The 22,781-nt window shown below is 33.2% G+C and overlaps 4 protein-coding genes, 1 long non-coding RNA gene and 1 pseudogene across 9 annotated transcripts; 2 read left to right on the top strand and 4 right to left on the bottom strand.

Moving 5' to 3' along the window:
• Nucleotides 1–257: 257 nt before the first annotated feature.
• LOC104752914 (flavin-containing monooxygenase FMO GS-OX3) lies at nucleotides 258–3,034 on the bottom strand. Its single transcript, XM_010475176.3, has 7 exons — nucleotides 2,225–3,034; nucleotides 1,999–2,069; nucleotides 1,594–1,749; nucleotides 1,402–1,484; nucleotides 1,162–1,297; nucleotides 910–1,083; nucleotides 258–664 (listed from the first exon to the last, which is right to left on the bottom strand). Exons 1-7 carry the CDS (start codon nucleotides 2,766–2,768, stop codon nucleotides 443–445), a joined length of 1,386 nt encoding a protein of 461 aa, XP_010473478.2. The 5' UTR covers nucleotides 2,769–3,034; the 3' UTR covers nucleotides 258–442.
• A 1,931-nt stretch (nucleotides 3,035–4,965) lies between these two features.
• Nucleotides 4,966–7,911, bottom strand: LOC104752912 (flavin-containing monooxygenase FMO GS-OX2-like). The gene is made up of 7 exons (XM_010475175.3): nucleotides 7,059–7,911; nucleotides 6,849–6,919; nucleotides 6,159–6,314; nucleotides 5,978–6,060; nucleotides 5,732–5,867; nucleotides 5,470–5,643; nucleotides 4,966–5,371 (listed from the first exon to the last, which is right to left on the bottom strand). The coding sequence occupies exons 1-7, from the start codon at nucleotides 7,600–7,602 to the stop codon at nucleotides 5,150–5,152; spliced, it is 1,386 nt and encodes a 461-aa protein (XP_010473477.1). The 5' UTR covers nucleotides 7,603–7,911; the 3' UTR covers nucleotides 4,966–5,149.
• Nucleotides 7,912–8,778: 867 nt separating this feature from the next.
• Nucleotides 8,779–11,184, top strand: LOC104752911 (uncharacterized). Of its 4 annotated transcripts, XM_010475173.3 has the most exons (5): nucleotides 8,784–8,858; nucleotides 8,999–9,051; nucleotides 9,197–9,228; nucleotides 9,756–9,910; nucleotides 10,049–11,184. In XM_010475173.3, exons 4-5 carry the CDS (start codon nucleotides 9,797–9,799, stop codon nucleotides 10,895–10,897), a joined length of 963 nt encoding a protein of 320 aa, XP_010473475.1. In that variant the 5' UTR covers nucleotides 8,784–8,858; nucleotides 8,999–9,051; nucleotides 9,197–9,228; nucleotides 9,756–9,796; the 3' UTR covers nucleotides 10,898–11,184. The 4 variants fall into 4 exon arrangements, with proteins under 4 accessions (XP_010473476.1, XP_010473475.1, XP_087346415.1 ...); XM_010475174.3 differs by lacking the exon at nucleotides 9,197–9,228 and having other exon boundaries at nucleotides 8,779–8,858; XM_087490289.1 differs by lacking the exon at nucleotides 8,784–8,858 and having other exon boundaries at nucleotides 8,888–9,051.
• Nucleotides 11,185–11,686: 502 nt separating this feature from the next.
• LOC104752910 (uncharacterized) lies at nucleotides 11,687–12,757 on the bottom strand. The gene has a single exon (XM_010475167.2). The coding sequence runs from the start codon at nucleotides 12,650–12,652 to the stop codon at nucleotides 11,798–11,800; it is 855 nt and encodes a 284-aa protein (XP_010473469.1). The 5' UTR covers nucleotides 12,653–12,757; the 3' UTR covers nucleotides 11,687–11,797.
• Nucleotides 12,758–19,932: 7,175 nt separating this feature from the next.
• On the top strand, nucleotides 19,933–20,686 carry LOC104752908 (14 kDa proline-rich protein DC2.15 pseudogene; annotated as a pseudogene). Its single transcript, XR_015584765.1, has one exon. The product of XR_015584765.1 is annotated as a 14 kDa proline-rich protein DC2.15 pseudogene (transcript).
• An 8-nt stretch (nucleotides 20,687–20,694) lies between these two features.
• LOC147926106 (uncharacterized) lies at nucleotides 20,695–22,075 on the bottom strand. The gene is made up of 2 exons (XR_015584766.1): nucleotides 21,841–22,075; nucleotides 20,695–21,141 (listed from the first exon to the last, which is right to left on the bottom strand). It is a non-coding gene; the product is annotated as an uncharacterized LOC147926106 (long non-coding RNA).
• Nucleotides 22,076–22,781: the final 706 nt, after the last annotated feature.

Below are 22,781 nucleotides of genomic sequence, written 5' to 3'. Positions count from 1 at the left end.
AGTTTTTTCCACTTTTTCTTATATAAAAACTTAAGTGTTAAAAAATAGAGATATCTTAACGAGGACCATGTTTTATCTATTCCTTTATTAGTGGGGAATATTATTCAAGAAAAAAAAACAAACAAACCACATCACTTAAGTTTACACCCGAAGTGTCTTAATATGGCAAATTAAGTACTACCGTCTCAATTTTTGCGTTGATATTTTCTCCCACGAAAGATGACTAATCGGGGCACAAATTAATCAAAAACTAGAAAAATGCAAAATCATGCAAATGTATTAAACTAAATGATGAAAATAGCCAAACAACAGACGCAAAAATAAATTAAAACAGTAAGGGCATTACAAACCCTCCCCCGGAAAGGTTACAATAGTTTTGCAATTTATTGTAATAAACCCACCCACCAAAAAAAAACAATTAATCAGGCACTATTGACTCAAATCATCTTACATTTTCTAGGTAATAAGAAGGATCAAAACTAATCAACTTCTTCCTAGAGAAATCATGGTACGCTTCTTCTATGAGTTCAACGTCGTCCCATTCATCACGGTAAGTTTCTGGGTGGGTGACAAGTCTCACGTATCCGCCGTCAACTTCTTGAGCTCTCCAACGTTCTACGAGTTCACAACCACATTCTTTTGCGACCCAATTGAGGTACTCACTCTGTGATAGAGATTAAGTTATCATTAAAAAAGGTTATTAGCATAAATGCATAATGTTGTTGTTGATAATATGCCTTTGATATAAGAAAAAGGTAATCCAAAATTTTAGCAATTACAGTAACTAACTATCTTTGAGTAATTGTAAATCCGAAGTTCAAAAGCACACAAGTTTTGTTTTTTACGATATTCCAAAAAGAGATTTATTATAGTTAAAACATGTGAAATATTCAAAATAAAGGAACTTACCTGAATTCTGCCTATTGTATGCGTATGTCTTTTGGGAATACCTATCACATCAAGCGACGCATACCATTCATTAATATCGTCCATCATGTTGTCCGGTGGAGGAAGTGTCACCCGTCCTGACAAAACTGCTGCCACCCATTTGCTTTGGATTTCAAACATAACAAATACTATGCCCTGAATTAAAGAAAAACATAAGAAAAATCAAGATCAAAACTAAGTGAGGCGCTAACTCAAATTTTGGTTGAGACAAACCATTGCTGGTACACCAACAAAAGAAAGTCCGGGGGAAAGCGCGGGTGGAAATACGTGCTTGTATAAATGTTCAACGCGTTTCTCATCAATGCGCAAATAGCCATTGGTTTCAAGAAATGGGAAGTTATACTTGTACCTACACACATAGAACAAAAACATATGGTAAATCAATGGCATAATTTACATTAAAAAATTCCTATCTATCTGAGCATACAAAAATATTGATAACAACAAATATACCCGGTGCAATACACAATGCTATCAGCAAATACCTCCTTCCCGTTTTTGAAAACAATTGACCCATCTTCACGTGTGGTGTCGATCTGCCATATATCAAGGAAGTAGATTAACTACTTTAATTTGTTTAAAATGAAATTCCATGAACGTTCATAATCCAAAGCAGTGTTCGATTATATAAAATTTTAGTTATACTTCAGAATGCATCCATAGATTGTTTTGGGGAACGGGAATCTTCTCGTATGTGTGGGGTTCCTTTGCTCTAGATGCAATGTGGACTTCTTTTGCGACCTTAGCTATGTCCCTACTAATATCCGCACCGCTCGCAAAATTTCCTATCACCACCACCACCTGCCAAAATATCATTACAAAAATGCAGGTCGTAAATGAATTTATGATATAGAATTAGCTAGAACATTTTCTACAAATACTTGGTTCAAAAAAACAAATAAATAAAGTACTTGGTTAAAAAACAATTTTGTAGAAAATTTCAAGTTTGATGTTTGTATAAATACGAGTATAGGTATAAGTAAACCTACATGAATTTTCGTTAAAAAATATATATATATACCTTAATAAAAATTAATAAGGAACCATTACCTCGTTTTTGAATGGATCAGGAACTCTGTAGTTGTGGCTATGGATCTGCTTTCCTGGCCACGATTTTATACCTAAAAAACATTTTTTGAGGGTACTTTATATAATCACTGACTGTATTGCCCAAACTAGATAGTAACGAAATTGTTTTAAATTAAAGTATATAGACAGACACTGATCTCGGCCGACAAAAAAAAAAAAAAAAAAAAAAAGACATTGATCTCTTTACCAGGAATATGAGGAACGTTTGGTTCTGTATAGTGACCAGTGCAAACCACGACTGCGTCAAAGATCTCATCATCGAAGTCACCGCCGGGGTTTTTTGACTGGACCCTCCATTTCTCGATAACCGGTTCGACCCGAACCACCTCGGTTTCGAACCGGATCATCTCCTCAATTTTGAACTCTCTAGCAAATTCTTGAACATACGCAAGAACTTCTCTGTGATTTGGGTACCGTCTCGGGTCTCTTGACTCGTCATCGAAACGTGGCAAAAACGGAAATGCCCTGACACCCATACTCTCTCTCGGGACATTGGTTCGGAGAGAATCGTAGATGCTCGAGTGCACTTTAGATCTGGTCGGGTCGAGGCTAAGCAGGTCGGATTCGGATTTAGGTGTGTAAACCCAAAGACCACCCACATGTTTCTCTCGTTCAAACACGACTACACTGTGACCTTCACGACGAAGCTCCCTAGACGTTATGAGACCGGCTGCTCCGGCTCCGATCACTGCCACGTTTTTAGAACTGATTAGGGTTTGAGCTGGTGCCATATGTGTTAAATTTTCAATAATAGTAGGGGTTTGTTTGGGTTAATGTGAATTGTGAACTAAGAAACATCAGTTTCAGGCCACATATAAATACTACAATGTAAAGGGCTAGATAGATGCTACCTAGGCCTAGCCATGGAACTTTATTACTCGTTCTCCCTCGACAAAATCGGTGGACTAGAAGCATATAGTTTTAAAAACTCTAGAAATTATTTTATAGGTAACTGATTTTTTTTACCTAATTAAATATTATATAAAGAACATAGAATATTTTATTCTCAACATTACAAGATACTATTTAAAAGTTACCTTAAAATTAGTTTACCCAATAAATTTTAAAATAAAAAATACATTTTAATATAAAATTATAAATTTTTATCTGTTAATAAAATTATTTTTGTGTTCAATATTCTACAAAACTAAACATAGTATAAGATACCGAACACATACCTTCGCTATTCTAGTCCAATAATTACATTATATCGAATGAGCACAAGTTCATTTACAACCAAACTAGTGAAAAAGGTTGGAAAAGAAAGAAACACGTGTTTTCGTAAGGTAGGAATTTTGGTGGAGATGTGACAACACGTCATTGTCTTAAATTATTATTTTCTTTGAAAATCCTTGGAAATTAATAAATGTTAAAACACTATTTTTTGGTAAACAAATAAATTCCTTTAAGAATTCTTATAGAACAACAAAATTAAACATAAGGATTACTTGCATATACCACTAATAAAAAAAACTTCATTACAACATACTAAATGCAGTTTCTCATAATCATCACAAACCTAGTCCAAGTTCTGCATCCGAAGATCTAAAAATCATTTTTATTAATGTTTTAACATTTATTAATTCATTTAATCAAATTAATATTTTTTAAGAAATAGAGTAGACAATAAAAATAGAACAGACGTAGGGTTTTGTTCTTTTGATAGCCGTGTGATTTCTCTGGCGTTCTATTTTTACAGAAGCAGGTGACTCATTAATTTAAGAGGAAGACATTAGCGACTAATGCTAATTAGATTTCAAACTTCTAGAAATTGATCGATATAATTTTTTACGCCTTCAAAATCATGAAATTTGAATTGCAATGACAAAGTAAAGAGATGATGAATCAAAGCCGGTTTTGAGGTATTTGCTGATAGCATTGACCCGGTTATGACCCATTCTCTATGATTTTAATTAGTTGATGTTCTGCTGCGTATGGCATGTTTTTTTTTTATAATCTTTATTATTGATTGCATTTAATGTTAATGATGAAATAACCAAGCTTGATTACGTTAACAAATTACTCCATAGAATATTGCTTCGGGCATTCATGAAGCGATGTAATTAAATTAAATTCAACCAATCTTTCTTCAACTACACAGAAATGCAATACTATGCGACATCTGTTTTATGGGGTGTAATAATGAATCAGCAAGTCGATTTATTTTAGTCCTGGAACTCACAATCATTCATATGTTTTGCAACCCTACTCAATCAACACACAATCAATGTGTGGTTGACACAAATAAACGTGAGCCAACTACCTGACAATATATTAACGATAATGATCCATCAATAAATTGGTTCTATAATATTACACTCATATATAGCGATCCTCGAAATTCATGTGCATGAACTTGTATAAAGATAGTATACAGAAAGAGAATTTTTCTGATTGTATTATTTGTTTTTTTTGTTGCAATAAAGAGAATTTTTCTGATTGTATTATTTGTTTTTTTTGTTGCAATAAAGTTTAGCATTACACGGACATGGCTAAGTGGCTATAAAAAGGTGATTTTTGAAGGAGATTGTCAGTTACTAGTTAAGCTACTTCATGAGGATAGACCACGTTTCAACATCTACAATTGGATAGAAGAGATCAAAGGATGGTCATCATGTTTTGAATCTGTTAATTTTAAATGGATTGCACGAGAAGCAAATACTCTTGCTGACAAGCTGGCTAAAGCACAACTTAATGCAGTATCAGATTATAATTTTTATCTATCTATACCCAATTGTATTCAGGTTCATTTCAATTCTGTAACAACTTTTTCTTAACTAATGAAGTTCTAGTGTTTAAAAAAAAAAAAAAAAAACATTACACGAAAAAGTCTTCAAATTTTATGTGTTCAATAAACTGAAATTATGGAAACATAGAAAATATTTTAGCAAACATAAATTATGTTAGACATGATACTTGAGAACTTAGTTTGCGAATAATAATATGGTGCTTTAAATTGATAATTGAGAATTAATTTTGAAATTTATTTTCGAAAAGAAAACCTAAAAGGGTGAGAAGCAGTGTTGTATATAAAACGCTTATAACAACACGCTCGCTAGTCGGACAGTGATCCACCGAATCATAATGAGACAAATATCCCCGAAAAATAAAATCATATACTTGATTCGAGGAAATAGGAAGGATCAAAACTAATCAACTTCTTCGTAGCAAAATCTTTGTAGGCTTCTTCCTTAAGATCATCGTCGTCCCATTCATCACGATAAGTTTCAGGGTGGGAGACAAGTCTCTGGTATCCACGGACGATTTCTTGATTTCTCCAATGTTCAACGAGTGGACAATCACATTTTTTCGCGATCCAATTAAGATACTCACACTGTAAAAGGAAATTAATATTTTCATAAAAAAGCCATTGATATTTTGTTATTCTGAAATCGACTATTGTTTGGAAATATAAGTATATAACTGACTCACCTGAATTTTACCCAATTTATGCGTATATCTCTTGGGAATACCTAACGCATCAAGCGTAGCATAAGTCGTAGTAATATCTTCCATCATCTTATCTTGTGAAGGTAGTGTAAACCTTCCTGATAAGACCGATGCCACCCATTTGCTTTGGATTTCAAACATAACAAATTGTATTCCCTGGTAAAAATAAATGAAAAAGATCAGAACATAGGTGATACGTGAACTCGAAACCCCAATATATATCAATTGTGCTTGAGAGACTAACCATTGCTGGTAGCCCCACGAAAGAAAGACTGGGGGCAAGCGCGGGTGGAAACACATGCTTGTATAGATGTTCAACGCGGTTTTCATCAATGCTCATATAGCCGTTGGTGTCAAGAAATGGAAAGTAGTATTTGTACCTATACACATAGAACAAAACATGTGGGTAAATAAATCACACATTTCATATATAATTCTTGCTAATTTGCTATCTAAGGAGCAAACAAATATCAAAACCAACGAAACATACCCGGTGCAATACACAATACTATCAGCATGTATCACTTTCCCGTTTTTAAAAACAATTGACCCATCCTCACTCGCGCTGTCTATCTACAATATATAAAATATGTTCATCCTCTATTTGTCTTTAAGAGGAAATTTCATGAATATATATATCAATACCATGGTTACAAAATAGTCCGTTTTACCTCAGAATGAACCCATAGATTGTTGCGAGGCACGGGACGCTTTTCGTATGTATCACGTTCACTCGCTCTAGCCGCAATGTGAACTTCTTTTGCGACCTTAGCTATGTCCCTACTAATATCAGCACCGCTCGCAAAATTTCCGATCACCACCACCACCTGCCAAAGTATCAACACAAAAATATTATTTTGTCAAATTTTAGTACTATTTTTGAAAACTGATTTTGGAAATTAAATCATAAGAAATTGAAAAGGAGGTAATTTCTTCAAATGAAACCTTATAAAAGTGACAAAAAAATATTATATTATATACTAAATAAATAAAATAATTTAATGATTTTAAAATTAACAAAAAGAGTCTAACAAATAAACCCAAACCTTTGTATATCCTAAAAATAATTTTAACCCCCCAGTTCCAAAATATAACTCCATCATTTTTGTTATGTTCTATCGTTTGGTGATATTGCTGTATACATGTTGATGGATAATAAATAAGGAAAGATGTTATAAAATAAAGTACTACCTAAACCTGATAGTGAGACAATAGACGTTGGGAAAGTCGTCTTCTCTTCCAACACGTTTCTTAGCTAGAAAAGACTTCTTAGTTTTTTTCTAAATAATAGGACCAGACAAAAACACAACTACTAATAGAAAATGAAAAAAAAATCAAACAAAAATAAATAAAAATATTACCTCGTTTTCGAATGGATCAGGCACTCTGTAGTTGTGGCTATGGATCTGTTTTCCTGGCCACAATTTTATACCTGAGGATATACATATTTCTGATCATTTTAGATAATGTTGGATCGAAAATTGTAATCCAAAAATCTAGCAGTTACTAATCATTCAAAGCACCAACTGTGTGACCTCAAACGTTAAGTCATTAGAAATTTTGTTCTTTACCAGGAATATGAGCGATGTTTGGTTCTGTATAATGTCCATTGCAAACCACAACGGCGTCAAAGATCTCATCGTTGGAAATATCGCCGGAGGTTTTAGACCGGACCTTCCATTTCCCTTTAACCGGTTCAACCCGAACCACCTCGGTCTCGAACCGGACCATCTCCTCTATGTTAAACTCTCTAGCAAAGTCTTGAAGATACGCAAGAACTTCCATGTGGCTCGGATACCGTCTCGAGTCTCTAGACTCATCATCGAAACGTGGCACAAAAGGGAAGTCCGTGAAACCCATACATTCTCGTGGTAGGTTGGTTCGGAGAGACTCGTAGACGCTCGAGTGGACTATGGACCGTGTCGGGTCGAGGCTAAGCGGGTCGGATTCAGCTTTGGGTGAATAGATCCAGAGACCTCCCACTTGTTTCTCCCGCTCAAAGACAACGACAGTGTGACCTTCACGACGGAGCTCCCTAGCCGTTACGAGACCAGCTGCTCCGGCTCCGATGACTGCCACGTGCTGAGAACTGATTGGGTTTTGAGCTGGTGCCATGTTTGTCAAAATTTTATTGGTTCGACTGTGGTAAGATCTTAGTTTGGTTCTATCAATGGGGTTTATATAATAGAACTGAAACAAGATTTATCATTTTCTAAATAATAATAGGATCTTATTTAATATTATTTCAACATACTACTCTATCATTTTCATTTCATACTTTAACAATCATTTTTTTTTCGCTAGTACTACTAACGGCACTTAGATGGACACGTACCCTCTCATTAATCTAGAAATTTTGGTTTTCGCCTTTCCTGAACTGTGTGAATTCAACCTTTGAATTTTTCTTCAACAAATAATAGTCCACCTAAATAGATAGAAAGGCTCCGATCGTTTTGGTTAATCGGTACAATGATCTCTATGTCCAATTTGTTTTTATTTTCGAAAACATCTGATTTTCACAAGTCAAGGAGCCCTCAACCTCTAACAGAAGAGGAAGAAAGGATCGTTGAGACAATGAGACATGTCCATGTGTTGTAAGGATGAAATACTGACATGAATATTAGTTTACTATTTAGATTCGGCAAGTCATATTATTTTAGTCGTGGCATGCGAAACGCATACACTTATTTTTTTTACACAATCCAAATGCGTGGTTTATACAAATAAAACATGTTGACACAACTACCGACGATAAATATTTTAACCATCAATGAGGATCCTAATCCTGCAAAAGTCATGTACCTGAATTTCGTATTTATACAGAAGAAAAGAAGGGCCTTTAGTTTTTGGTTTTTTTTTTTTGCAAAGTAGGATCAAACAAGCAATATGAATGGGCCTTGGATCCTACTTTGCAAAAATAAAACAAAAACTAAAGGCCCTTATTAGCTAATGAAGTTGATAATAAAGAAAAAATGTTTGGCCTGACTTCTTTAGATAGGTTAATATAAATTTATTATCCTCATTGGTAATTAAATATCTTTGTTACCATAACCTGCTCGCTCTACCTAAATTTCCAATAATTGGAGTTTTCTCTGATTCAAATTACTAAAGGCAATATATTATCATTTGAATTTTTTTGTTAATATGAAACAAAATGGAAATAAATTTCTAGGAATCTACAACCTCAGATTTTTTATGTTTTAATAGAAGAAATAATAAAATGTTAATATTTTTTTTAAGGATAGAAACGAAGTGAACATATATAATATAAAAATATTTTGCTAAATATGCCCACTAACACAAATAATAACCACTAATCCTCAATCTCTCTCTAGAAAAAATCAAGAGAAACACGTCTCTCGCTCCTCATGGTAAGACTTCTTCTGTAACTCCTATATACAGACTTGACACATATATGTGTTGATAACATCTCGTTCTACGAGACTAACCATGAAACTCTTGTCTTCCTAGCTAAGATTTTTTGCTTCTTCTTTTTTACATGGCATCTCAGTCATAGATCTGTTGGTCAACCTAACCATTGAAAGCTTCAATTTTCTTTTCTGGGTAATGATTCCTCTTTTTCTTTTATTTTTAAACTAGATTCTTTATTTATAGTATTTTTCTATTTATCATCCAAAATATCATACTATGAAGATAATGAGATATTGCTTTTCTTCATTGTTATATCTGTTGATTGTTCTTTTTGTAGGAAATTGTGGTTAATCATCATCGAAATCTCCGGTAAATTAATACTTGATGATTGTTAAATCTTGTTTTTTTTTTGTTAGTGTCACGAAATTTGCATGTTTAGGATAGAGTCATAAATAAGAAAAATTGAATCTCTTTGTCTCTATGTGAATGATCAATATGAGTTTAGTTTTTTATGAAATTTTCTGCAAATTAGGAAGGTTTTGCATAGATTTTTGGATTAAGAACCTTTGAAAATCTTATCATATTTACTTCTCAAAATGATTGTTGGTTTCGTCGATTCCTTCTAAGATCACTTGAGAAAAAAGTCTTCGTCAAATTTGGTATTTGCTTTTAATTCTTGATAATATTAGTTCTGTTCAACAACATTCATGGTAGTCATTTTATATTTTTCTTGCTAGATGTTATGCATCTATAGATTATGTGTATGCATTCCAGTAGCTCAAATCATTTGGAATCTGGAAAAGCTCTCTCTGGTTTAGTCAGTGTTTTAGCTCGTCTTAGAAATGTCACAATGAGTATGAATCGTCTCATTATCCATCTTTCATTGCATTTGATAGAGGGACGAGCCATGAAGTAAAATAAAACAAGAAGCGTTGAAATGTATTTCTCTGGCTTGTCCAACGACGAAATGTTGTACGAGAAACGTTTTGAAACGTATGAAGAAAGTTCTAAGCAGAATCATATTAGAATGGTGACTCTATTTGGGCAGCAGGTAGAGATTTTTAAAGTTATTTCCCTATGAGTTACAAATTCGTAGAAATCGAAACCTTTTTACTATTTTGAATCTTTTTGATCCCTTTGATGATTGTTGCTTCTAGCAAAAATATATGTTCATCAGCTTTCATTTCAGGTGTATACCGCAAAAGAGGAAAGCTTTGTATTTCCCTTGAGGACTGAAGCATATGGCACAAATTTGTTTGGCAAGAAAAGTGAGAAAGTGAATATCTCAAATGAATCGTCATGTTTGCTGGATCTTAACGAAACCCCGGCTAATGAGCCAGTTTCCAAGGATCATCAATGCTTCTTCCAAGATTTGAACTTTCCATACATTGAGGAGACAAAAATGAGCTGTGAGAAGAGTGGGTTAGATGGTGACCATGAAAAAGATTGTGCAGCATCTCCAGCTTCATGCTGCACCGCGGAAAACAACACAAGGACTCATGATCAGCCACAAGATTCATGTGAGCTAGTCCAAAATGCAGCTGAATGTTTACTCCGAATTTCAGCAGGTTTGCTCAACCAAGGTCAGGACATTTCAGTCAAACTTGGATCAACAACCATCAGCTCATCTCAAGATCAAGAATTTCTAAATAATCACGAGATGGACGTCGAAGAACCGAGTCGTTCTTGCGATTCATTTGAGCTACACACTTTGAGAATAAAAGAAACCACCCCTGAAGAATTCTGTTGTGTATCATCAAAAGCCACAGATAACTTCAGTAACAAGAAAGAGTTTGGAGTCAAGCTGAGAAGAGGGAGGAGAATGAAGAATTTCCAAAAAGAGATACTCCCGGAACTTGTGTCACTCTCTAGACATGAGATCCAAGAAGATATCAACATCTTAGAGACAGTTTTGAGATCTAGAGAATACAAGAAGTTGCAGGGAAAGACTAAAGATGGAAAATGTAAACCAAACCAGAGAAACAACAAAGGTTTGACTCAGAGGTATATAGGTAGAAGAAGGAGACAAACCGGATGACGAAATTTTCCGGTTTAATAGACATTGCTCTATCACATAGCAGCTTCGGATCATTGATTTAGTGATCCTCAAATTCTTTATTGAACCTATTTGAACATGATTTACGTGCCAAAATTTAGTTAGGGTTGGTTGGTTCCGTGTATTAGTTAATGGGCTTAATGGGCCTGTTGATTATCATTTACATTAGGCCCTTGGAATTTCACTTACTTGTAAAATAGTAATATTCTCCCTCTGCGCATCCAATGTACTTTCATGATTTCATTTTCAATTTTAACTCTTTTTCTCTTCTTTATTTTTTCACTTTATAAATCTTTTACAAATGCTCTTTAATTAGTGGGAATCACTTTGCCACTGATTCTTTCTTTTGAACTAAATTTCAAACTATTTATTTTATATTTAAAAAGTTACAAAATTTGAAAATTTCTGCTTATAGATTTCACTTTGGAAGTAGTATTCGTGTAAGTAACGTAAAGAGATTTTAGTGAATCTATTATTTTACTATAGATGGAATGAAATTGAATGTACGAATCAAAACCCCAACTGTAAAAATTTATTAACAATTGACTGTATAATAAAACCTATTTATGACATTGTAAAATCCAACGCACCAAAATATTCAGTATTTACGACAGCATTCAATAAGAAAAATCTTTTGCTAGTTAGAAAAGAAAGAAATAATTGTTTACCAAAAAAAAAAAATTAAATTTACTAATTACCATTTTTTTACTTGTCAACAAAATTAATTACCATTTATCAACACAATTTTCTACCAATGATACATCGGAAATAAATAAAAATTATCCCTAAACATTAGGGGAAAATTGCGTTGATAAATGAAATTACAATGTCAAAAGTTAGAAAATTTAAAAATAAAAATGCGTTATTTTTTTTATAAAAAATTTACAATCGGTAGATGATGAGAAAACAAGGCAACACCGCACGTGTATCAAACACGAGCAACTCGCCGTCGTCACCACTCACTGAGTCAAACCGTGATCTCACATCAGAGTCAACCGTATCATACCTTAACCCGCTCTGCTTCGTGACCCGACCCGCTATGACCCGACAAACCAACATCGCTTTCCTCCCTTTCCCACCGCCAGCTTTCTCATTGGCCGTACTACTCCCGGCGAACGTATAAATCGACGCGCCGCCGCCTTTACCACCTAATATTCCCCACGCGCCGCCGCCTCCGCCGTGACTCGGGCCCAAACAGTAAAACCTCATCGTCTCGTTTCCGTCAGCCACCGAACGCGCGTTCTCTTCACGAGCTTTCCCGACGCTCCTAGCTTTCACGGCCTCACGATACTCCTCGAACCGGGTCAGAGTCTTTGACCCGTTTTGCACTTTAAAGATCATTTCAACCCGACCCGAAAACGGTTTCGGACCCCAACTCGTCTGAAAAATAATCTCCACCACATTGCGAGACTGATGACCCTCCGCAAGCTCCGTCAACGTCGGCAAAAACGGGTCACGATCACGAGCTCCGGTTGATCGAATCCGGGTCGAAGGTGATAAAACCGGGTCGGGTTCTCGTTTATCCGGTTTTGGATTGGGTTTTTTCGGTTTCGGTTTGGGTTTTTTGGTTTCGATCACGTCTTTGAGACTCTGTGTGCTTCTCCTGCAACTGTAACTTGACATGAGATGTTTCGGACTCGGGTTAGGATGATTCGGGTTTGGGTTTTTGATCGGGTTATAAACATCATCGAAAGCTTTAGACTTGCATTGTAACGATTTGACCCACCCGCTTGCCATAATCAAGATCCGGGCCCAAAGCTCTCTTTTGTTTTTGTTTTTGTTTTTGTGTTCTCTCTCTCTCTCTGTAGAAGAAGAAGAAGAAACAGAAGCAGAAGGAGAAAGCAACATGGCGCGATGATGATGATAATGCATATTAAAAGTGTACGTCGGAACTAGGGAGTTTAAATTACTATTATACCCTTCATTTTAAGTAAAGTTTCATATGTTCGAATGGGTAATTGTGTCTTTTAATCTAATTGTGTTTTTTTTTTTTTTTTCCTTTTGTGTTGTTAGTTAGTTATATCAAAAATGGAAAGGAATTAATTATCTATATTTTTTGTTAAAGATAAATTGCAAATAACTTAATTTTTACATATAATTTTACCAATTTGCAAGAACTTTTGTTTTTTCTTATATTTTATGTAAGATGATCCTGTATGTACTACAAATATGACCCTTCATTTCAGTTTTGTCTACAGGATTTTAAGTAAGAATGGAAGTTTTGTTTTTTGATTTTATGTAAGGTAATGCAGAGAAACAAGACGGAAATAAATGTAAGGAAAAAAAATTGACAGCGAGGTTATTATTGTTTTTATTTTACGGTACAGTCTTGTGAGTGTTGTCTTTTTTATCATAAATGGATCACAAACACGAATAACATTTTAAAAATTACGCCAACTTCGTAACTCTATTTGTTTTTATCTCAACAATAGAATTTCACATGTAATGTCTATTCAATGTCAATAATGGTATCTGGATCTCTTAGTCGATGACAAAAAATATTTTCGAAATCAATGTGAATTTCAACGCTATCATACAAAATATATTCAATACAAAAAATGATTTCGTTTCTACCTTTCTTATGATTAATTATATTTTGTTATTCATTTTACAGATTCGAAGTTTTATAGTACGTACTTGTCATAATTTAAGCTAGTGAAGCTAAAACAAAACATATTCGTTGATGTTTTTCTAATTTTCAACACCATTGAATTTTGTAAGAATCATAATTCCTTGTCGTCTTTAAATCATTCATTGGTCAATGGTACGTAGCTTTGTAAGAAAAGAAAAAAAAAAAAACTAAAACACCAAAATAATAAACATAGATGGGTTAGAGAAAAGAGTGTGAAAATTAGTGAAATGATATATTATTTCTAACTATCGAAAACGTAATATTTACTCTTCAGATATACAACATCTAGCTAGCGAGTTTATTGTAACTAATACAGTAATATCTAACATATTTTCAAATAAAATTGATACTCTCAATGTATATTGTCCTCGCATGAAACACAAAGTTTGATGCAATCTGACTAGCTGATGTGTTTCCAGTTTCACAGAACATTGTATAACTTTCATATCAATGACAATGAGCATTTGATATACCTATCTATCTAACGTAATTTGTGTCTGCGGATACTCAAATATATTTGCATGTTTCTGCACTACTGCGAGATGTACAGTAAAGTAGCTGGCTGCTTTCTGGTTCAGGAGTTCACATAATTTAATGCCTAAAATTACTCAAATAACACTCTCGATAATACACAATATAAATATAATCCATAGAATAAGATGTATACTAGGATATGCGTATCTTAATCACTTTGTCATCCTACTACCATTATAAAATATATAGTATTGTTAGCTTTAAAATATAGTGGTCTACTGTGCTTATGGAATCTTTTGGAATTTAGAGGTTTACAAAAACAAAATGGAAGAATAGAAGAATGGAAGAATGGAAAGAGAATGGAAGCTGCCAACGACGGACTAATAAAACAAATCGCACTGAAAATTTTGAAATTCTCACTTAATGACACCCATTTTCTCTGTGTCGTCTTCCTCTTCTCTTTTTGTTTTTCATAAGTATAATAATCTACCCTAATCATATATTAACTACCTTGTATAACTAAGTACGCATTTTTTTAACCAACGAATAATAAGTATATACTCAATATATAATTTATCTTGAGTATTCATAGTATAACATAGTTGGTTCGAATTAAATACTAGTGTTCACTATTTTTGTAAATCTTTTTGTATCACTCAATATATAATTTATCTTATCGTGAATAGAATTATTCACATCACCATTTACTAGCTAAACTATATACTTTTGGTATAAAAAAAGAAAGATATTATAGAGATTTAGGTTGGCACTAACCATTTTTTCTATTTGGTGCAATTGATTAGTTTATATTAATGATAAATATTTTTTTCTATACACAATATGTAGAAGTCATTTTAAAAATATGAGACACAAAAAATGCTTTATATTACTTTATGTGCATGTGGCTATAATTTTTGTTATCTTTGGTTAAATTATGTATACCAAGTACCAACCATATGATTTACAGCTAAATATGCATATGCATGTATATAAGAATTGATACACGCACACAAATAAAAAGTGATATACACAAGCTCTGGATTTTCTCAAAGCATACAGATTATCAATATTATATTTCTCTCGATCATTTCATGCCAGAGTTATACCAGCTTAATCTAGTTAGATAAAATAATAATTAGTGCAAACGAGAATATAAGAGATATAGTATTAAGTTAAACCCCAAAAAATATCAGACATAATGCATTAAAAACGGTATATACGACTATACTTGAAATTTTATGGTGAAAATAATTTTTTAATAGTGAGGAAACTTTTGGGAGAGTGGGTCGTGTAGTAACATGAGGAGGCCACAACGTTGAAATATGTAAACACATAATTAAAGCAATTCTCGTAAACAATTGCAAAAAAATGCTAAAGAAACAATAGAATAATGCATACTCCCATTCCGCACGTAATCATAAATGGTTTGAATTCATGTCCATACTTGACTCAAGGTATTTAAGTACTAAAACATATCACTATATATCCTTACATCTTCGAAAGCTATTCAAAACGACTCTCAATATCACTTTTGGAAAAGTAGATCCATTTTCCCAAATTTTCCAATTAACGATAATCTTCTTATATGGTGCATATATACGTAACTAGTGAAACTACTCATTAATTAACTCATTACATGTAGAATTGTACGTCAAAATTTAATAAATTACCAACAATATATCTATAATCGTATTGTTTTCACTTAATTAATCAATAAAATTTGGTAGAAAGGGCTACAGATAGACTTAACGTATATATGAATGGACTAAGCTGATAGTTTGCAAAGTTTTGGGACGTTGCATCGTTGCTTGGAAAAGTTCAGTGACGACTGTGCTAGCTAGCTAAGTATCCCTAAGGCTTACTTTGTCATTCTCACTTTCATATTCAAATTGCATGAATACTAATAGTATATTATAAAGTGTGTAATGATTATAAGATCCAAAATAAATAGATAAATAAATCAAATATGGATGGGGTTTGGAATTGAAATAAAAAGAAGAGCCAAGGAGGAAGTTTGGTTGGGAAGAACTAGGGTTTTGTGAAAGATGGTAAGTTTGTAATTGTAATGTTTTTTTTTCTCGACAGCCTTTTAACTTCACGCTTTGCCCTAAGAATCTTCTTGGTCTCCTCCGGGAACGGTGTTCAAATTTTTAACCCTCCTTTTTGTTTTTTAATCCTTAATAACCAGTTTAGTAAGAGCCAGATCAACTCAACCAAAATTAAAATGGGATAGTAGTTACTAGTTACTAGCTAGGTAGGAGCACGTACGTAACAGGATATTTGCATTTGATAGGTATTCAACCAAGTATTTATTTGACAATATATGCTGGTATAAAAAAAAAACAAAACATGAAACTAATGTAGAAAAAGAATCAGCTTTAGTTTAAGACTTTCGTGTAGATTTTTTGTAAATTCAGTTAAAAACAGTAAATGAACATTAATTTCATTATACGAAAACGACCATGGGTTTTCGTATTTTCCACACGTTACGGTCTTGTTAGTATACGACGTTAGAAAAAAAAAAGTTTATAATTAAGGTCGTTCAAATGGAAGAAATAACTCAAGCATTTATGATGATTGTTTTGATAAACTAAACATTCCAAATCAGAAAAAATATTTTTAGAAATTCAAACTTCAATACTTAATTAATAAAATTCAGATTTTATTGTATGAGAGTCTACAATGGTCATATAAATTCAGAAACATTTATCTAGAAATTTTTAATCCAGTAATTATTTTATTTTTTTGAATAAGGGTGCCCAATTAAAGTTCAATGTAATATTCTCTGTACATATGTATATAATCTTGTACATTTTTCCAAAATAGTTTCATTTGAAAAACTGAATTTCAAATTCTATCAACCGACCGGTCAGTTTTAAAACACTTGATGCAATCCAATTTAAAGGGCCTTTAATGTACCAGTTATATTTTTCTCTCCCATATTTCAAGAACTTAAAGAACTTACGCTGACAAGAACGTACGCTGTTTATGCACAGGTTGACCGGAAAAAAAGTATATTTATTGATTTATTTAAAGACTCAATAATTCTCATCTATACACATCTTTATACAGTTATAACCTCACATCCATCTCTTTCTCATTAAGAAGAAGTACAATAAAACTATAATTAGCATCGCACTCATACATTCATTGTCACGCATGTGTGGTCTGAATCCTAATTAATACAATTGAACTATATAGCGATTAAATATCCTGTAAATCAATTAATGAGAAAAAACAATGTATAGGTGTTTGATTTACTGGTAGAGTTTTGTTTTTCTTGATTCATCTCTGTGCAACATTATTCTATTACAATAATATATATTTTAAAGGATACCTTCGTGCTAAAATGTATTACAAACAGATTAATAAGTGTTGATGAAATCAAATAGATTACATTAAATACAACATAGTCCGTGTGGCTTGAGCCTTGAGGTACTAAAACAGGCCGTGGGTTTCTGCAACACTTAAACTATTGGGCCACTTCTATGGGCGAAAGCCCAATATGCTAGGCACACAAATCAACTAATTATTTTATGTTGTTAATTTGATAGAAAAATGTTCAAAGACGAGAAATGCTGAGAAAATTCTTCCAAACATTTTTAAAGTTCAATCTCAAAAATACCTAAGTTCATAATTATCTTATTAGCTGTTGATGTCCTTATCAGTTACGATTAAAAGATTTAGTTCGGTAAAAAAGGGGTTGAAGTTCTCTTATTAAACTTGGTGTTGAGGCACAAAAGGGTCGGGCTACAAAAAGACCTAACGGGTCGTATTAATGACAAGCTAACAAACGACGAACTGCGAGCTCGTCAATTTTACAAGTTACAAACGAGATCGTCTTATACTGCTCGATACGTCCCTTTCTTACTCTGTACGGATCTCCTTTATGAACACCGTAAGTCCGTATTTATGTCGGGTTGTCTCCAAAAAGACAATAATACTCTCCCTTAGCTTCAATATTATTTGGGCCTTTTCTGGATTCGGCCACCACCCCCAACATTAACTATCCAAATTATATTATTTTTGCTCAATAAACTATCCAAATACTGTAGTCTCTCGCTATCTCAGTAACGTATATCGTGAGTACTATATAAGTTAACCTAAAAATTGATATTAAAAGGACTTCCACATGAATAAACTTAAAAATAATTGTGTACAGAAATCATAAATGGTTTTGAAACACGAGTACACTTTCGCTAGAACTTTTATAGAAAACTAATATTAAAACGACTTCCACATAAAATCTTTGTGTACAGAATCATAGAAGTGTTTGACACACAAGTTCACAATCTGTAGAATGGGGATAGTCTTTTATCATCAATGTGACACGTGTAGAAATTGTAACTAAGACATGTTTGGTAATCTATGTGAAGTATGTACACTTCTCATCAGCTTATCTTGTTTTTAATCAAATGCCAGCCGTTCCACATATCCTGAAGAAAATGTTAATCTTTTGAAAAACATGAAAGTATGGAAACTTAACATCAGGGTTAGAAATTTTTACTTCTTTGTTAACATTCATGTGAACATCACAGTTTGGTATATCTTTGAGAACATTGACTTATGGGAGATTGAAGATTACGGGTTGAAATTTTATAGCTAGGTTCGTTTTCTTAAGAGTTTAATCATTAGACATTTGAAAGATATATTAATATTAAGTTTAGTTAGTTATGCAACCCTTAAAACAAAACAAGACATCAATTTTTCAAAAAATACAAAAAAAAAAATCTTTGTAAGCGAACACATCAAATTGTATATTTTGTTGTGGCATTTCGTACGTCTAGAACTTGCTCTCTATATTAAAAAAAAAAACAAAACAAAACAAAAAAAAAAAAAAATCTATTGTATAACATAGATTCGTAAAGCTATACATAATAATGGTAATTGGGTTTTCTCCGTGCATGCGTACTTGCTTAGTTTTAGAAAGAGGTAATTTGCATGTTCAAGTAAATACAGTCAAATATATATATATATATATATATTCTAAAGTTAATCAATATTTTCATGTTTTCACACATCATAAGCTTTCACCATTTCAAAATTTTATGGAGATTTTCTGTTTATCAGATTTTTGTTCTTTTGTTTCTAAACATATATTTGAACATAACATTTATTATTTCTTGTAAAAATATCTGTTTCCAATATTATGAGTTTATAACCAAAGAATCAAACAAAATTTTGAAACTTTCACATGATTTCTAGAACTTTCACATATTTTTGGATAATTTGAAAACAGAAGATACATGAAGTTTCTTTAAAAGTATACAAGTTAAGTGAATCTGTATGTCAGAGCGTCTCCTTTTCGACGATATATATGCCTAGGTTGTAGAGCAATTAGACTGATCATACTTCAATTTATTTAGAAAAAGAAAAAAAAAATTACTACGTAATGGATAAGTTCAAGAAGAGTTTCATCATAATCTGGGAGCCTAACAAAACTCCAAAGAGTCACCTTCAAGAATCCATATGTTGATTGCCAGATCAATATGCTCCAAGGATCACACATGGTTTCAATCTTGGCCTTTTCCTTCAGTTTCAATTTTAATTGCCAAGAATCTAATGAAAAGAATAATAACACTAAAAATACTAAACAAATAAATCACTCGCCACAAAAAAAAAGAAGAAGATATACACACATGTATACAAAAGGTCATATATAATCATACAAATGCTTTTTGTTGGAGAAATCTTCTCGAATGCAGTGTATAAAAATCACCACTAATTAATACGCTCTGTGTAAGTTGGAGTGTTGGACGTTCATATATCAAATAACCTCTTTTCATCAGTAATTCAATGTAATTATAAACAAAAATAACTTCACTGATATTTTTTCCTTTTAAAAAATCATATATATGAAGTCATATATGAAACATCTGGCCATGTCCTTCAAACTACTATAAAAGGCACTTACGAATCCTCCTTTTATCTCCTCATCCCAATTCACACCCACCAAAGTAAACAGTATGAGCAAAAGAGGAATTATAACAATGGCTTCAAGAACCACAAAACCTTTAGCTCTTTTCTTGATTCTCAACTTCCTCTTCTTCACAACAATCTCCGCCTGCGGTAACTGCGGTTGCCCTTCTCCCAAGCCAAAACCTAACCCTAGCCCCTCTCCTAAGCCAAAACCTAACCCGAAACCGAACCCAACCCCAAACCCTAGCCCTAGCCCGACCACAGCCAAATGCCCTAAAGACGCTCTTAAGCTAGGAGTTTGCGCCAACGTGCTCAACGGCCTACTCAATATCACCCTTGGCAAGCCACCGGTCGAGCCATGTTGCACCCTCATCCAAGGACTCGCTGATCTTGAGGCTGCAGCTTGTCTTTGCACCGCACTCAAGGCTAATATCCTCGGGATCAACCTGAACATTCCGATCTCTCTCAGTCTGCTTCTCAATGTTTGCAGCAAAAAAGTTCCCCCTGGTTTCCAATGCTAATCAAGAACCTAATTATACATCACACACTTCATGTATCAATATATACCAAACAAGATGATTTCTAAATAAACTATTATATATATGTGATTGTCGTTGTTTGTCTTGTCTTTGTGTGTTCATCTAGTTAGTAATGTATGTGTGTTTGATTGTACGATTATAAACTTTCACAGTCATTGGAAGTGTGTGTATTTGGTCTATAAATCAATAAAATAACAGTTCATACGATCTGACAATTTTTGTACTGTATAATGTAAATCAATTAAATATTATCACATATAAGTCCAAGCTAAATACATAAAACAAAATCATTTCAAAGATATAAACCAATTAAACCAGATCTGTTAAACCATACAATTTGAAGACTGTAATGCCTTGTGTGGAAACAGAAGGTTCAACCATCAAAATTGAGGGAAATACTTTAGGCAGTACATAAAGGTCTCAACTCTCAACAACGAAGAAGTCAAACAAGAAACGAAGAAGCTAGGCTCAAGGCAAAAACTAAAGTCCAACCAATCTTCGTCATCATCCGTACAGTGTGCGTTGTCTCATGCATAACTAGACCTCGACAAACAATCGAACTAAGAAACGATCTTTCGAAGCTCGGAACCTCCATGATCTGATGATCCCTACTTCCTATAATATAAGACTAAGGCCTACATGCGTACGTGTCGATTATTGACCTAAAATTTCGTATATAACAAAAAGCTTGTTATCTCCAAAAAATAATAGTACTAAAAACACTGGAAGTTTAAGAGAAAAAAACACTGGGGCGTTATAACATTCAAAGATTTTTACGAAGAGAAAAAAACGAATCGACAAAGATATGGTACATGTCGCGCATCAGATTAAATATTTAGAAAACTGCGTCAACCTCTTATCATTTTAGTGACACTGACAAATGGATAGGGATTCGATTAAATCAATTGAAAAATGTGTGTATATGCAATAATCAAGGATAAACATTAAAAAAAAAAATAGATGGATGGTCAACTTTATAGACGAAAAACAAGGGATTTAAGGTGCTTCCCCCTACAAGTCTAGATATATTTTTCAGCTCCAGTTTCCATGTTGACTTTGTTTAACAAATGCTATATATGAATAAGAGAAAAAAAGGGAAAAAGAAACACAAATTTCTCCGTTAGAAAATATAGGATATAAAACCAATTTTTTTCATTGGTCAAATCATGTTTATTGATCCGTAGTATACATTGTTAAGCTAAATCTAACGAGCATTCAAGTAAACGGGACAGATACGTGTCAGTAACATTTCATTTTTTATTGAACTCATATAGTCGTAATGGTATCGTGTAACTAAACAAACTAGACATATATATGTAGCACATAATAAAAAGGCATATTGAGAATGTGCAGATCATTACTGAGTTTTGGTCTAGGACACATTACTTGACTCTTGAAATTCTTCTTCTTGCTAGCGTAGCCGGTTGCCGGTATTTGGAACAATGGAAACTGATTTTTCGTCACACAGGCCATATCTAATAAATTTTGACGTGAAAATCAAATTCTTAAAAAAGTTTATCAATATCTCTAGTCGATAACTCTGCTCCACGCATTTTTTTTCTTTTTCTTAAACATAATAATTGAGACTTTCCCTCTATGTGCTACAATGGCGAGACTACGGTTTTATGCCACGATTGTGTTGCCTGTCATTTCCTAGTTGGATGGCCCCTAAAGAACAATTAAGTTTCAATGGATCTATATGGAGCCCGTGAACTATTTTTGTTTTCTTCTTACTCAACTTGTGCAAAGGAACATTGTGTGTAGGTACATAGGCAGTAGAAGCTATGTGCATTTGAATAGTGGAACACATTATACATATATTTTACCAATAAAAAATACATTGTAAATAAACAAAGTTTATAATTAGCTAGTGACCAAAAGTAAGAAAAAAAAATATCTATTAGTTTTTCTTGAGTTAATACTATTCTTTATATATGTGACTAAAGTTTCATTTTTCTCGTGATTATCATACATAGAAACATTTCAACATTTGCATGTCTCTGCCGAAATCCCCTTATTCAAGTGCCACAAAGAAGTTGAGCTCTAGTTGTCATCCATAGTAATAAAATGGGACATGTGACCTCCGAGCGAGAAAAAATATCATTTACCGTTTTAAAATTTAGTATCGTTCAAAACTATATATGTATCTATTATCACATCCACTAAGGATGTTACCATATAGATTGTACAACTATTTGTAAGTACATAGACAATCAGCATTATAGAGAACACTATGTATAGACCTAGTAATGATACATATTTTTATGTTAAAAAGGTAATGATAGATATTGCCTTAAGAGTA

Source organism: Camelina sativa, chromosome 16 (assembly GCF_030686135.1).
Source record: "Camelina sativa cultivar CO46 ecotype springtype chromosome 16, ASM3068613v1".
Lineage (NCBI taxonomy): Eukaryota > Viridiplantae > Streptophyta > Magnoliopsida > Brassicales > Brassicaceae > Camelina > Camelina sativa.
Note: the sequence above shows the minus strand (reverse complement) of the source record. Positions and strands in the feature narration are given on the sequence as shown.

What these genes read in the sequence shown, in the direction of transcription:
- LOC104752914 (XM_010475176.3), bottom strand. Translation starts at nt 2,768, where the DNA reads ATGGCACCAGCTCAAACCCTAATCAGTTCTAAAAACGTGGCAGTGATC. An exon ending in AGCATTGTGTATTGCACCGG is followed by an intron (nt 1,298 to 1,401) that starts GTATATTTGTTG and finishes CTATGTGTGTAG; the next exon opens with GTACAAGTATAACTTCCCAT. An exon ending in ATACAATAGGCAGAATTCAG is followed by an intron (nt 665 to 909) that starts GTAAGTTCCTTT and finishes TCTCTATCACAG; the next exon opens with AGTGAGTACCTCAATTGGGT.
- LOC104752912 (XM_010475175.3), bottom strand. Translation starts at nt 7,602, where the DNA reads ATGGCACCAGCTCAAAACCCAATCAGTTCTCAGCACGTGGCAGTCATC. An exon ending in AAACATCGCTCATATTCCTG is followed by an intron (nt 6,920 to 7,058) that starts GTAAAGAACAAA and finishes GTATATCCTCAG; the next exon opens with GTATAAAATTGTGGCCAGGA. An exon ending in CTGATCCATTCGAAAACGAG is followed by an intron (nt 6,315 to 6,848) that starts GTAATATTTTTA and finishes ATACTTTGGCAG; the next exon opens with GTGGTGGTGGTGATCGGAAA.
- LOC104752911 (XM_010475174.3), top strand. Translation starts at nt 9,797, where the DNA reads ATGTATTTCTCTGGCTTGTCCAACGACGAAATGTTGTACGAGAAACGT. An exon ending in TGACTCTATTTGGGCAGCAG is followed by an intron (nt 9,911 to 10,048) that starts GTAGAGATTTTT and finishes CTTTCATTTCAG; the next exon opens with GTGTATACCGCAAAAGAGGA.
- LOC104752910 (XM_010475167.2), bottom strand. Translation starts at nt 12,652, where the DNA reads ATGGCAAGCGGGTGGGTCAAATCGTTACAATGCAAGTCTAAAGCTTTC.